Source organism: Abramis brama (genome assembly GCF_963993115.1).
Source record: "Abramis brama genome assembly, chromosome: 13".
NCBI lineage: Eukaryota > Metazoa > Chordata > Actinopteri > Cypriniformes > Leuciscidae > Abramis > Abramis brama.
In genome coordinates, this window is record NC_139975.1 from 32254973 (window position 1) to 32269758 (window position 14786).

Below are 14786 nucleotides of genomic sequence, written 5' to 3' on the forward strand. Positions count from 1 at the left end.
ACTACAGTGTACTTTCTATTTGTTTAGTAATAACACTGTGAATGTTTTATGTACATTTTTCAGCTTATAGGACACATCTGCCAAGGTTTTACCTCCTCATGAGCTGCCAGACCAGGGCGAGAGTGAGAGTCGGGTTCCCATCATTCAGGTCCTGTCCCCCGATGCCCACCAGGGAGAAATTGGCTTTGGTCTTCCCCAGTTCCACAGCGTAGTTACAGTTCTCCAGCTGAACACACACACACACACACACACAGATGTAAAGATTGAAACAGCACTTTATCCAATCAGAAAACGGTCACTCATTGAGCAGGATTGGATTGGCTGACTTCCTCAGAGGGAGGGGTTTCGGAGAAAAGGTAATGCGTTAGGAATTAATACCTTCTTCATGTTGGCTCCTAGTTTGGGATATGGAGGCTTGTTGACTTTGTTGTTCCAGTCGACAGGAACCTTGATCTTCTCATAGAGTTGCAGGATGACCAGAGCATCCTGAAGGTCACTGAGAAGATATTAAAAAGATCAAAACTGACTCAAGTGTAACATTATATTAACAATACAAATGAGACGTCACTCATGTGATTGAGTTGATCACTGATCCCATAAAGTCTTGAGAATCAAGTGAAATACACATTCAATACATGAGAAAAATCTCATTTCATTTCACTTTCATCCTGATTTGTGATTTACCCGTATAAGTGATTGACGTGAGGGTTGACGCCCAAAGAATTCATCCAGTTTCTGAAAGTCCTCTCCTCTCTGGTCTCTCCTACAGAAACCAAGCAAAAGCAGGAGTTAATCACGGCTCACTAACACAAGAATTACAAACTGCATTTTACAAACTGCACTTTATAATAAGGTTACTCCATAATCCATAATACCATAATCCAATATATAACATTAGTTAATGCATAACATTAGTTAAAAAAATACAACTGATTTTTGTTAGGTCAGGTCCATTAACTAATATTAACAGATATAACTTTTTTATTTTAATCGTGTTCATAAATTAAATGAACATTATCTGAGATTAATAAATGCTTTAGAAGTGTTTTTCATTGGTAGTTCTTGTTAATTATTGTGTTAACAAATTTAATTTTATTGTAAAGTGTTACCAATATTTCTTGATGACCATAAGTGTATGCATGAAGTTAATAATAATAATAATAATATGCAAATGCCACTAATAATCTGTATATAAATAACCATACATTCAAATTATATGGACCACATTAGTTACGCATGATGATTTTTGTAATCCTATGGATTAGATTAAGCAAGGATTAAGTCTTAGTTTAATTATGGCATTTAAGTAGCTTTTATAAATGCGCCATATAAAAAACATTACTGGTGCATCTTGAGACAAATCAATGAAACTGACATATTTTAAGATCTGTGCAAATTGCTTTCAGTTAAAACAGCTCAAACATGCATTTTAGTCTGGGACTATCTTAAGCCTTGTCTGTGAGACCGGGGGTTAATCTATAATTGAGGATTAGGTCTGACAGCAGATGTTTTCCACCACAAGAGGGCACAGTCTTCATCGAAAGGGCGTAAACTGTTCCAGCCTCAGGAAATGAGCCAAACAGTCCCTCCCTTTGAGTCTCGGGCCGACACGCTTCACCAGTTTCCACAAAAAAAATCCTGAATGTCTCATTTGTGATGCCATCGAGTGTATTTTTAGAAGCAAGTGTTTGGAGGCAGTGTCAGCCATTTTCATGAGTCATTACGTGGCGCGTGTATTATTTATAATGCTAGAATGGTAATAGGATACAGGAAAGAGCAACAATCAGGAGCAGACGACCCACCCTCCAGAAGGCCCCAGTTGATGTCTTGATTCTCGGGTTTGGTCAGCGCTGGGTACTTGTTGAAGAGATTGGCAACGAAGGCCAAGTTGAGTTTGGGGTTGCCAGACACGACGTCAGTAGACGTGACGAACTGTCTACAGCCCAGCCTGTCTGCCTGCTGCAGCATACACTCGGCTCTCTTCAGGTCATCCTTCTCCTGCGGGACACACAACAGTTAAAACAGTTTCCCTCTCTGCTTCGGTGGCACGGATTCGCTTAAGCCTCAGATGCAAAATATTCTCCTTTTCTGTTTCATGGGTCATGTAGAAAATAAGACACAACTCAAATCAAACATCAACAGAATTAAAGGGTTAGCTCTCTTTGGCCGAAACTCGACTCGCGAACGGCCTTTACCAGAAGCCAGTGATTATAGTTTATTAAGTTATAAATATGGATGTTATTCTTACTTTTTTTTTCTTTATCAACCCCCTGGAGCCGTATGGATTACTTTAATGATGGACGGATGTGCTTTTTTGGGCTTCAAAATCTATGGTACCATATACTCCCATTATAAAGCTTGGAAGACCCGGGATATTTTTTAATATAACTCTGATTATATTAATCTGAGAGAAGAAAGTCATGTACACCTAGGATGGCTTGAGGGAGAGTAAATCATGGGACAGTTTTAATTTTTAGGGGAACTAACCCTTTAAGGACAATCGCACAGGTGAAGTGCTTGAACATTACTTGAGAGCCAGATTCATTTGGTGGTACAATACCTACACTAACTTCAGAAATAGTTGAATGTGTAAAAGTGCAGAAATCTGATGCAATGTACATTAAGGCTTTGTCCCAAACCCTAGTCAGTCGCCTACCTAGTTAATGGGCTCCCTTACAACTCAAGCAATGAATAAAAGACAAGCAAGCAATAAGCAGCTATGATGTCTTATATACGCAAAAAAAAAAAGTGTGTGTGTGTGTTTAATTGCATTTTTATCCTTGCTTTAATTTATTTTATTTTTTAATAATTTTGAATGGATAGGTCCTTGAACTAGCGTTCAAAAGTTTGGGGTCAGTATATTTATTTCTTCAAAAAAACAAAAAACAATTTGAATCTGCATGGATGCATTACATTGATTCAAAGTGACACTAAATACATTTATAGTGTTACAAAATATTAGTATTTGAAATAAATGCTGTGGTTTTGAACTTTCTAATCATCAAAGAATCCTGAAAATATTTGAATCAGCACATTATTCATTATTGATAATAATTATAATAATAACAACAATTATTATTTGGTCGCCAATAATAATTGATAAATTATCACAAATAATAACTAAGCAGTAATGATGCTGAAAATTCAGCTTTGATCACAGGAATAAATTTGAGTTTACTACATTTTCACATGGAAAACTGTAATAATATTTCACAATATTACTGTTTTTACTGTATTTTTGATCAAATAAATGCAGCCTTGGTGAGTATAAAATACTTCTTTCAAAAACAAATCTCACTGGCTCCAAAATGTTGAACGGTAGTGTATATATATTTCAACACTGAATACGGTCAAAAGCATGAAAGATATCTTTTTTTTTCTTCTTTTTTTTTAGCTATCTTGCCCAGTCTTTCTTAGAAGAACTGCATATGTCGCAAGAACAGACCTTGATGCAGTTCACTGGGGCTTGGAAAAGAGTGTCAGACACTGAGTCTCAGATAATGAATAATGCCTCCTTTCAAAGGCCGCAGAAAGCTGAAACACTGGCTGATGTTGACGGTGAAGCGACCCTGAGCGTGTCTCAGCCACAGCCGACTCATTCAGCACACAGTCAATAACAGCGCGTGGGGTTAAACACACGGGCTGTTTACACTCTGCTGGGAAACGGCCAACATTGTTGCTGTCCCAAACCAAAGCAGTGAATGACTCGCCCCATGGCATGCTGGGGGAGGATCTGGCGTCTGCGGTGGCTGCTCGTGTTGTGACCGCCACGACAGGCTAGAACACAATGTGCAATAAACACTGGCTTTTTGATGATTCTTCTACCGGAAGTCACTATCGCAAAAAACACTGTGAAAACACATCCTGCTCAGAATTTGCAGTTCTTCATTTTGGCAATGATTATAAGAATCAATCCCAGGTTTGGATAAACTTTCACCCTCCTGTGCTGAGTTTAGACCCCCAGAGAAACCAGTGTTTGATCTGCTGATGCTTGATAACTGCACTTCATAAACCAGGAAGATCCCGGTCAGAGCTGAGAGGAACTGCTTCTGTCCTCCTGACTTACAATGAGCTGCTCCAGTGAATGAAGCTTTCATATATCTATATAAGACACACTCTTCTACTGAGAAAAGCACACTACCAGATGCATCAGATGCATTCAATAACTACTTCAGTCTTCCATTTGTATACTGGTTTATAAAACTTTAAAAGTGTATAATGTGAACTCACGCTGAAGCCTGACATGTCGATGTCAATGTGTTTTTCGCCCTCCTTCTGTCCTTTAGGTGAGATCTGGTTGAGCAGGTGGAAATAAGCCCTGGAGTCCTGCAGATTCAAGAGTGAGAACAGAAAAAATCTTTTAGTGAAACGTGTAGCGTAATAATGCTGCCTTCAAGTCACGTCAGCAAGATTTTATTTATGAGCTGAGAGCATATGAATGTCCTAATGGTCTCATTACTAGAGACAGACTCTCGGACTCAACACCATTATCCCCCTGCGCTCAACAGAAAACAATCGGAAGTTGCGTTAAAAGTTTGCGTTAAAAGCCGACATAAAATCATTGATTATCAGACACTTAAAAATAATCAGTATCAGTCATGAAAAACGATCTGTACAGAGTACTGGAGGGGTTCTGAGCTGAGCCTGACATATGAAAAAATATTCTGAAAAATATATATTTTTAAATAGACAGTTTATTAAAACTTTAAGCAAGATCTAAAAAAAATTATCTACAAACAAAGTTGCATATGTGTTTTTTGTCGAGCTTTTCAAGCTTTTATGGTTCATAAAGTCATATATAGAGAGAATATGAAGCTTATACTCGTGTGCTAAAACTGAGCAAAAATTTGGTGATATTTATATGGACAAAAATGTAATAAGATGATGTTTTAATTGTAATGTAAATCAATGAGCTCTTAATAACAGTATAATAGCAGATAGTCGTCACTCTAATATCTCCAATAATATGTCTTGTAGGATATTTAAATGCTTAGCTTTATGATCAAAGCTCTGTAGTTTTAAAACATAATGCAATGCAATGCAATACCTTTCTCAAAAGCCTGATGATCATATTTGATACTCAAGAGTTTAAATATATATATATGTCTGGATAATAAAGTAAACCTAAGGTGCTTCGGTCAAGTAAGTGTCCATCTTGAAATATTACTATCAATTTAAAAGTTATTCTTATGTTTAGCGCAGATTTCACTGCATAAAGACACGTGAAGCACAAGCTGAAAGTGGACGTTTGAGAAGTAAATCATGTACAACAGGTTTTTCCACAACGGTTTGATCATGTTGATAATTTAGAGGCTGTATCAAATATCATAAAGTCAGCTTTATAGGGTAAAAGAATCATGGCCGCAGCTGGTATTAATCATACAGAGAATATTGATGGTACAACTTAGTTTCTATACATTTTTGTGTACAGTTGTTGAAGAATAATTATAAAGCCTGTCAAAAATACTATGAGGCAACAGACTAGTGCAACTGCAATACTACAATGCTCCAACGCATCCATTTTATTCTGTCCAGAAATCACAAAATCTGACCAAAAGGACTTGAAGGCATCAAAAGATAATTATACTGTGAATTATATTTACATGAGACACAATCCAGAGAAATGTGTGAAAATATGAGAGACAGACAATCATGCGTGAATTCCTGAGAACATGACCGTGAATGAATGTAAACAAAACAACGAAATAGGCATAACTGATCTCAGTACATTTAGGAAAGTACCTTTACACACTTTGAAAAATCTGTTAACTGCAGCACAGAGGAAGATAGAGAGAGATATTAGTTAAATCATTCACTGTTTTTCATCTTTATCTACATAACCAAATTACTTTTTCATGAAAATACATGACATGTACACATGACACATCTTTGATTAGACACTAAATGATCCCTCACATGTTTTACACATTTTTTTCATGGGTTTGCCATCCAGAGCATTTGAAAGTCAAAGTAACTGCATGACGGCGAAATGCCTTTATGGAACAGAAAATGGAGCTAGCTGTTATGTAAATTCTAATTTGGATAAATTTGGCAACATGATTTTTTATTTCATCAGTAAAGCTAAAGTAAAGCTGTATATTGGGCATCTACCCATAAGTTCTTCAGGAGATTTAAAATATGCAAAACATCTACGCAAAACTTTCCAATTCACCCACACATGGTTTCATGTTATTCAAATAATTATTGTAGGTACATGTAATTTAATGTTAGTGTAAAGTACAATATTTATAATGTAAAGTCAACTGCATTTAATAAAAAGCTATAATTACATGTTCACATTTCTGAGTGTTTCTTAGTGGTATGGTTTCTTAAAGAGCCATAATGCTAGGGTGTTAATATGCAGATATTATGAAGTCAAAAGAGCCCGTTCCCAAGTCCCTATAATATCTATATATAGCTTGGAATTTGCATAGAAGAGTAATGCCATGCCTATATTCTATATAAGCCACAATTCAGGCATCATTCATAACCACTCTGTTGCACATTAGTTCTCTGGTCCTAGCAAAATAAACGCCACTAATGACATAACTTTACCTGTGACCGTTTAACCTCTGTTACACTGACTTGCTATTTCAATAAGGAGGAAATTTGATATCAGTTTTATGTAATCTCGATAGAGAATAAAGGCCCTGATATTATAGTGGTCATGCATTAAAACTATGCATTTAAACCTTTAACAAATGATCTTAGAGCAGCTTACATATTTTACAACTTAATTAATATAAAAAATAGACAGGACTACAACCACAATTCTCATGCTCAATATCCTCATGAAAACAGCATGGACTCTATCTGATACTTCATCAGCACACAGACACACAAGCAGAGTACAGTAAATGGACACATTAAGGCTGACCTTAATATCATGGCTGAAGTTGTTGATCTTGCTCCAGCCAGCATTCTCCAGGTGGAAGTTGGCCCAGCGGAGCAACAGTTCCTCTGGAGACAGTTTCATCAGATCCTCAAGTGTCTCTCCATCCCTCAACAATGCTGCAAGAGCTGGAAAAATAAACACAGTGACATTAAATCACACCGTTTTAACCTAGATTTTGCAACAGAGAATAATGTGAACCCGCTGATTTTAATGGCCATTACCTTTGCCACACTGAGACATAGGCATCCTCTAACCACTGATAATTTCAGGCAGATAGGTCCAGTTGTGCTTTCAGAAAGCCAATTCACTTATTTTCAAACTGACCAGGCTCTTTCCACGACCTCATATTACACCACAACTCATTTTCTGTGTCAAATACAAGATTTCTCTAGTTCAGGGATGGGCAATCCTGTCCTGGAGGTTCACTGTCCTGCAGCGTTTAATTCAACACATCTTCCTGTAGTTTTCAAGCAATCCTGAAGATGTAGATTCGATTTTTCAGGAATGGAGCTAAACTCTGCAGGATAGTGGCCCTCCAGGACCGGATTTGCTCATCCCTGCTGTAGTGTATCCTGTAGGTGCCCATACTTTTCCCACAACATTCAAGTAGTTAAGCATTCAACTTTAAAAACCCTACACTATCAGAAAATTACAGACCAATCTATATTAACTTGTTCATGATGGAAACACTTGTTTTCAACCAGGTCTCTTCCTTATTTTTACAGGACACATTTCTATGCAACAGTAAGACTTTAAAAGCAGCCCCCAGATCATGTGTCCTCATTATGCTGGACTATACTGCAGATTTTGACACATTAAATGACCAAATCCTTTTATCTACCCTCTTCTTAATGTGCATTACAGGAACTACATTCCACTGGTGTGAGTATTACCTTACAGGTAGATCCTTCAGGGCGTCTCGGAGGGGAGAGATGTCTAAGTCATATTAACTAACCACGGGAGTACCTCAGGGTTCGGTGCTGGGTCCGTTTCCTTTCTTGATTTAAACAATGTTGCTGGTACCTACCGTACATTCACATTGATTTTCCTGATACACTAAGGACACACGGCTCTAATAAGTACTTGCACAGATCACAGCCTGCCTGGCAAACTCTGATGTGGATGTGGATGAGGGAACCCCCCCAACAATTCACCACAAAATCACTGTTTAGCAATGTCCTTCGATGATAACACCGTCTTTACACCGGATTACTGCTATGCTCTTCTAGCTGGCCTTTCTGTTTATGTACACAAACATCTGGAAGCGATCCAGTAGGTCTGTTGTCTGTAACTCAATGAGAACCTTCTCACTTAGGCTGCTAGTTGTTGCCCGTAGTTCAAACCATTGATGCTAGCATAGAGAATCTTCACTGGATCTATAAATGTCAAGCCAAGGCAATTATTGTATTTGTTTATCATCTCAAGTCTGCTTTGTGACTAATCATTCCTGCTAGTGTGTCTGATGTAATAAATTAACTTGTTTATTTATCCTTTCAGCATGATTCTCATTCATTAAGAAGGTTCATCTTAGTAGGCTAGACAACTCTCTCTATAGATCTGTACAGAGCCTTTGAGACAGACCTAAACTCCCTTAAGTTCAATTTAATGAAGAAAACAAACTGTCAGATCTAAGAGCTCAGGTCCACCATAACAGTTAAATCAGTCAGTCGGGTTAACATTTAACTAGAAAAGAGACGCTATATCTGTTTGTCAGGATTCCTGGATGTTGTCATCAGCTGTGGCAATGCCAGCACTGTTTGGACTAGACGTGTGATCGTATTTGTGCAACAGAGACACGTACCCTCGTTTCTGCTCAGCTCAATGTCAGCAAACAGGCCGATCTTAATGATCTGCCACAAAAGGCCCAAAACCAGATGCGGTTTGCCTTCCCGAAGGTCCAGAGCTCCGATGTTGACCACGTGACAGCCAATGGCAGAGGCCGAGTTAAGAGCCAGGTTAAGATTCTCCTGCAATACAAAAGCAATGATCTCTGTTAGACCCAAATCTCTCTCTCTAACACATATGCGATTTAAGAAATTTAGAAAAAAAAGTCACTGAAAGTGATTCAGAGACATATTTTAAAGAATAATCTTCAAACAGAGACGGCTGCAAAAATAAATCAAAACCAAACCTGTATTGTGAATGGTGTTAGTTTCTTCTTGTTAATGGTCCTCTCATCAATGGTATCAGGTACTGACAGGTTGATCATTTTACTAAAAGGAATCAATGACATATGCAATGAGGAGGTTTCTTAAATAATATAAAATAATTAAAACTCACAGGCATGTTGAGGAGTGTGTCCGACTTACCACAGCACAATACCGTCACCTACAGCCTTGAAGAGAGAATCTGTATTGGGGTTCATGGGCAGCACATGTTTACAGTCAGGGTCCTGTTCCAGCGCTGTGTTGATCCAGTTCACGAAAGCAAACCTCTCCTCCTCTGGACAAAGACACAGAAAACAAGATCACATACCACTAACCACTAAAAACATAAAGGTTGCACTTTGTTTTACAGTACGTGCATTTACAGTGTACTTACCTAAGAAAGTACTGGGTAATATAAGGTAACTACATGGGTTAAGGCTAGGTTTAGGGGTAGGTTCAGGGTCAGTACCTAGTTATTACCCAGTTATTGCAATTATTATAATAAGTAAATAGTATGTATGAGGAACAGGACTGTAAAAAATAAAGTGCTACCAACCTAAAAATACCAAAAAGTACATGGTACTATATTATAATGTTATGGGATTTAGAACCTGGAATTACCACTGCATTAGAGTAGCTTGTAGATCTCAAGGTATGAATATGGCAGTCCATACAAAAAACATATTATTATCATCTGATGCCATTATAATTTGCAATTATAGCAAAAGGAAACAGTGGTTTGTCTGATCCGGTGAAATCCGAGGCGTTTTTACCTGAGAAGGAGTGCTGTGTGCCCGCACTGGACAGCTCGGATGTGCCGCCAATAGCCAAGATTCCCTCTTTCCTGTTGATGGCCTTCCGGAAGCTCTTTGCAATGTCACTGCTCTTCAGCTCCTGAAAGATCTGTGCAGACAGACACATGGGACCATAAAATTAATTATAAAATAGATGCATGATACATGATACAGAAACTGCTGCAACATCCGTTCACCATATTACTGAGACTTTTCATCCACACATAAAAAATAATCTATGGATTACTAATTTAAAAATACACTAATGCACAAGAGGTCCGTGAAACTAAACAGATGCACATATTTAATGGCGTGTGGCATGTGTGGGTGATTAAAGCATGATTGTCAGTGCCAAGGCTGCCAGCAGCTGCTCATAACCTCCTCACAGCAGTGCAAACAAACACAGGGCCGTTCAACGGGATGATGCCCCATTTGCAGGAAGCGGCAACAGTCTCAATAAAATAACCTGTATATCAACATTTACTGACTGCAAAAGAGTCTCTGTGATATTCCGGACTGCAGAATTATTCAGCAAGGTCACATTAAATTGATCAAAAATAACAGAGGGACTTTTACATTGTTACAAAAAAAAACTGCTATTTCAAATAAATGCTGTTCTTATGAACTTTCTATTGATCAAAGAATCCTGAAAACAAATGATCACATAACTATATATTATAATAATAAGACTCATTATTAATAAATGAGCACCAATAATAATTGAGCATCAAATCATCATATTAGAATGATTTCTGAAGGATCATGTGACACTGAAGACTGGAGTAATGATGCTGAAAATTCAGCTTTGCATCACGGGAATAAATTACACCTTACAATATATTCAAATAGAAAACAGTTACTTTAAATTTTAATAATATTTCACAATATGTCTGGTTCAACTCTATTACTGATCAATGCAGCCTTGGTGAGTATAAGAAACATTAAAAATCTTAGTTATTCCAAACTTTTCACCATTAGTTTATGGGATTTTTGGCCTATTTTACAACTCTCCTCAACCAGCCTGCACAGTTTAAGGCATCATGTCAGTAGCACATGGGATGAGATCCACACACAGTTATTATTTCATCATTCTTTTAGTACCACTAATTACTAAAAATGATGAAATGGTGAACAGGCCATCTGGATTCAGCACTGAAACGCTAATCTCAAAGTACAGTGTATTATCTGGTGTCCATATATGGTGAAAGCTACTGCTGAATATGCAAATCAGGCATTTTAAGCTTTAAATGGCATGTTTTAAAAAATTGTTGGGTTTCAAATTCCGTTCCAACTAAACAGCATCACATAGCGCTCTTAAACCATCTAATTCATTAATCACACAGAAACCTTTTAACTGTAATCATTTAACTTCACTCTAAACGATGCACCTACCGTTCATCCATTAAAATCATGCTTGCACAGTACAATTTTAGAACAGCATATGTGATCATGTTTTCGCACGACAATAACATTTGATTTGCAAATGAAGTTTATGGACTGAACAAAGCATTGAATCACGCAACTACTTTTTTCTTTTTTCAAAGCACTACAATGAAAAGTGATGTATATGTGTAGCAAGTTTTAAGCGTAGTTAGGATGTGTATGTAGATGTTTCGAATTATTTTGGGATATTACGTAACAGAACAGTTCGTAGACACTTACAGACAGGAATTCTTCAAAGCTGATCTTGTTGTCCTTGTCTTTGTCACCATCTTCCATCAGTTTCTGGATGATCTCTCGGACTTTGTACCCTGGCAGGGGCAGATTGGCCTCTCTGAACAGCTCGTGGAGCTCATGGTCACAAATAAAGCCATTGCCATTCAAATCTATGGAGAGAAATGAAAATGATTGGTTTGGTGCAACATCTTGCCTCTTCCCAACAAGCACAAAACATTAGGGTTGCAATTAGTTAACGTTGCAATTCAACAGCGTAAAAATATTAAGAAACCACAACAACATTGAAAAAAAAAAAGTGAGGACATGCAATTGAAATAGTTTGATTAGGCAAAATTATCAACAGCAAACTGCAACTTTAAGAAAAAAACTGTATTTTCCTGCATATACATGTCAAATAAAATGTTTTGGAAATGTGTACACTTATACATCTTACATCTGTACACTTAAATTAAACTCCTAAAATGTAAGGAAAATATTTATATTTATAGAATTTATGCTTAAGACTAAAACATAGGCCACACTAAACATTTTCACTGAGCTTCAAGCAAAGCATTCTGGTATTGTCTTATCCACAAAAGAGACACGCAACATGACAGATACTGGCCAGAACGAGGTCTAGAATATATATTTTTTAATCATAATATAAATATTTAAATAGAATATAGCCATTTTTATTCTAGTATTATGATCATGTATCTAAATATGTGAATTATAACCATGTATCTGAGTATGTGAGTGTGTAGAGGCCTGTAAGAGACTAGAATGTGTTTGCATATGTTGGAGTCTCTCGCTCTGCCATTAGATATATGATATAAATGGTAAGCTGTGCGTCCCATTAAAGAACATTTGTAGGATGAGCAGGGACCTCTAATGTAAATAGGTCGGGTCCTTTCGTTCCACTTTTTAAAAACAGTCTGGATTCACAACCAAAAATGGAAGAATTGATAAACAATATTGGTGCAGAGTTTGAAAATGTATAAGATTAATTGACCCCACCTTGGGGGAGAGCTATAGGAACTTAGACTTTATTACAAAGAAATAAAGCCATCTTCTAGCATCAAAACTCCAAGACTTCAAGAGTGATTTTTCACAGAGGTGAAAGAAGCCACTGCAATTGCTGGCTACAGTAGATAGGCAGCGCACTGGGTTTGAAACAGAGCTGTTGTGTTATGTGTGTCTCAAAACTAAAACAGAATAAACAACATTAGAAAATAAGCATTAAGAATTGTCAGCCACTGGGGTTTTTCTAGTATGTGCATTACAATACCAGGACACGGGCAACAATTTAGGCTCCAATGTTCTGCCCAGTCTGCGGGAGAAATCTGATAAATGGAGAAATGCAGTCTGAACCACATTCTTGTCAAGGACCATTAGAAAAAATCCAAATTCCACAAACTTCAGAACCCAGACTTATAGACCGAAGTCTAAGATCCCCAATCGCAGTATACTCTTTAAAGGGGTCGTGAATTGAAAAACCTAATTTTCCTTGATCTTTCGACATATAAGAGGTCATTGTACTATAAAAACACCCTGTAAGTTTCAGAACTCAAAACTTCCTCGTTAGTCCAAAAACAGCTTTTACTGAATCCAAGAGCAGAAAATGACTCATTTCGGACAATGACTCACTCATTTTGTCACATTATGGTGTAAATACTGGTGTAATGTACGATGAAAGACCGCATCAGCAGAAGAAGATCAACGCCTACTTCTACATCATCACATCTTTGGCCCCGCCCACTGGCGCGTTAGTGAGATGAAAGACAGAGGATCACTGGACCAAAACATTACCTTACAAAGGATCCTAATGCTGTGAATGTGGTTATTTATTTTCAACTATGTGAATGTCTCAGTAGAGCATTCTTTGTTTGTTTGTTACATTTCACTGTGGATTCTTTGGTACATCAGTCGCATTTCGGCACAGGCTTTAAAAACAGACATTTACTGTAAGAAATGGACCCGACAGTAATGCCACAACATGCAAGTAACTTAATCAAGCCCTGGTCATTTCTAGGCTTGACTACTGCAATGCTCTTCTGGCTGGACTTCCATCATGTGCAACTAAACCTCTACAAATGATTCAGAATGCTGCAGCTCTTCCGTGAGCACTTAACCTCATCATTTTTTTTTTTTTTTTAATTCTTTCCTTTTCCTTTAATTCCCCCATATCGTGCTTATGCTACTCTGAACAACGCCTGAACTTCGTATTTTGAGCACTTATTGCGTTGTTATTGCCTCTTCACGATGACTCGCTTAATTTAGTCCTAAATCGTAAGTCGCTTTGGACAGAAGCGTCTGCTAAATGACTAAATGTAAAAATGTAAATGTAAATGTTAATTCTAATGCCAATCATTTCTGATATGTAATGATTCATGTACAGTCAGACGTTATTTGTCTTTAAATTGTTTATTGCTGTTTATGCGTCAGTAAATCAAGCGACTAAATGTTCAACTTCGCATTGTTTCTCTTAGCAGCATGAAAATAATCTGTTATTTACATTGTGATTAAATTATAATTAAATAATAACATACAGAATGCAATCAAAGAAGTCTCCCTTTAGCTGTCAATCAAACAGTGCGTGTTTATCAGTGTCTGAGTTCTGGACTCTCGCCAAACCTCCTGTTATAATCAATGATGCTGACTACAACAGCACCCTACGCATCCTTCAACCGAGTGATGGCTTTCTTGATTTCCTCTCTGGTTGGCTTGTTACAGTTGATGGGTAAGTCTGAGATGGCTGGGTCGATGATTGTTGGAGCTGGTCTATTCAAGAGACTGCACAACAGATCTCTTATTTACATCGTGTTTACGCTGTTAGTTATGATGAAGACATTCATGAGAGTGCAGAAATTGAGTTGCAATGACAATATCACTGCATTTATGCGTTCAACAAACATGTCTGTCATCGGCTACAATGCTCATCGCTGCAACCTTTAATGCTATAGGAGTAGATCTTAATATAATGCTGTAATCAACACTTTTCAAAATGAGCTAATCTCGACAGCTGTAGCCTAATAGAAAAAGCGTAGTAAAAGTTTGAAAGAGTTTCACATGTAATGCTCATTTCATATGCAAAGCTGTTAGCCAATCACAGCAGTGGGCGTTTACATTCTCACAGCAGACACGCCCCTTCAAACAGAGTGTTAAAGTCAGAGGCTAAAATCAGGGCAGAAAATGGCCTTTTATTTCGAAATTATGACATTTTTATGTAAAAATCATACTAAGCATAATAAGTGCAACAAAAAAATAATAATAATAAAAAAATTCCAATTCATG

At 37.3% G+C, this 14786-nt stretch overlaps 1 protein-coding gene across 2 annotated transcripts in view; it reads right to left on the reverse strand.

Annotated features, from left to right (window-relative positions):
* The window catches only part of pls3 (plastin 3 (T isoform)), a 33495-nt gene that overhangs the window by 4780 nt on the left and 13929 nt on the right, over positions 1–14786 (reverse strand). For both annotated transcript variants that reach the window (XM_084133747.1, XM_084133746.1), the window contains exons 3-13: positions 11499–11662; positions 9816–9945; positions 9205–9337; positions 9027–9108; positions 8697–8862; positions 6878–7020; positions 4231–4326; positions 1803–1998; positions 685–763; positions 379–496; positions 93–226 (exon numbers count right to left, since the gene is read on the reverse strand). In XM_084133747.1, the coding sequence (XP_083989873.1) occupies positions 93–226; positions 379–496; positions 685–763; positions 1803–1998; positions 4231–4326; positions 6878–7020; positions 8697–8862; positions 9027–9108; positions 9205–9337; positions 9816–9945; positions 11499–11662 (1441 nt within the window). The remainder of the gene's footprint in view (positions 1–92; positions 227–378; positions 497–684; positions 764–1802; positions 1999–4230; positions 4327–6877; positions 7021–8696; positions 8863–9026; positions 9109–9204; positions 9338–9815; positions 9946–11498; positions 11663–14786) is intronic.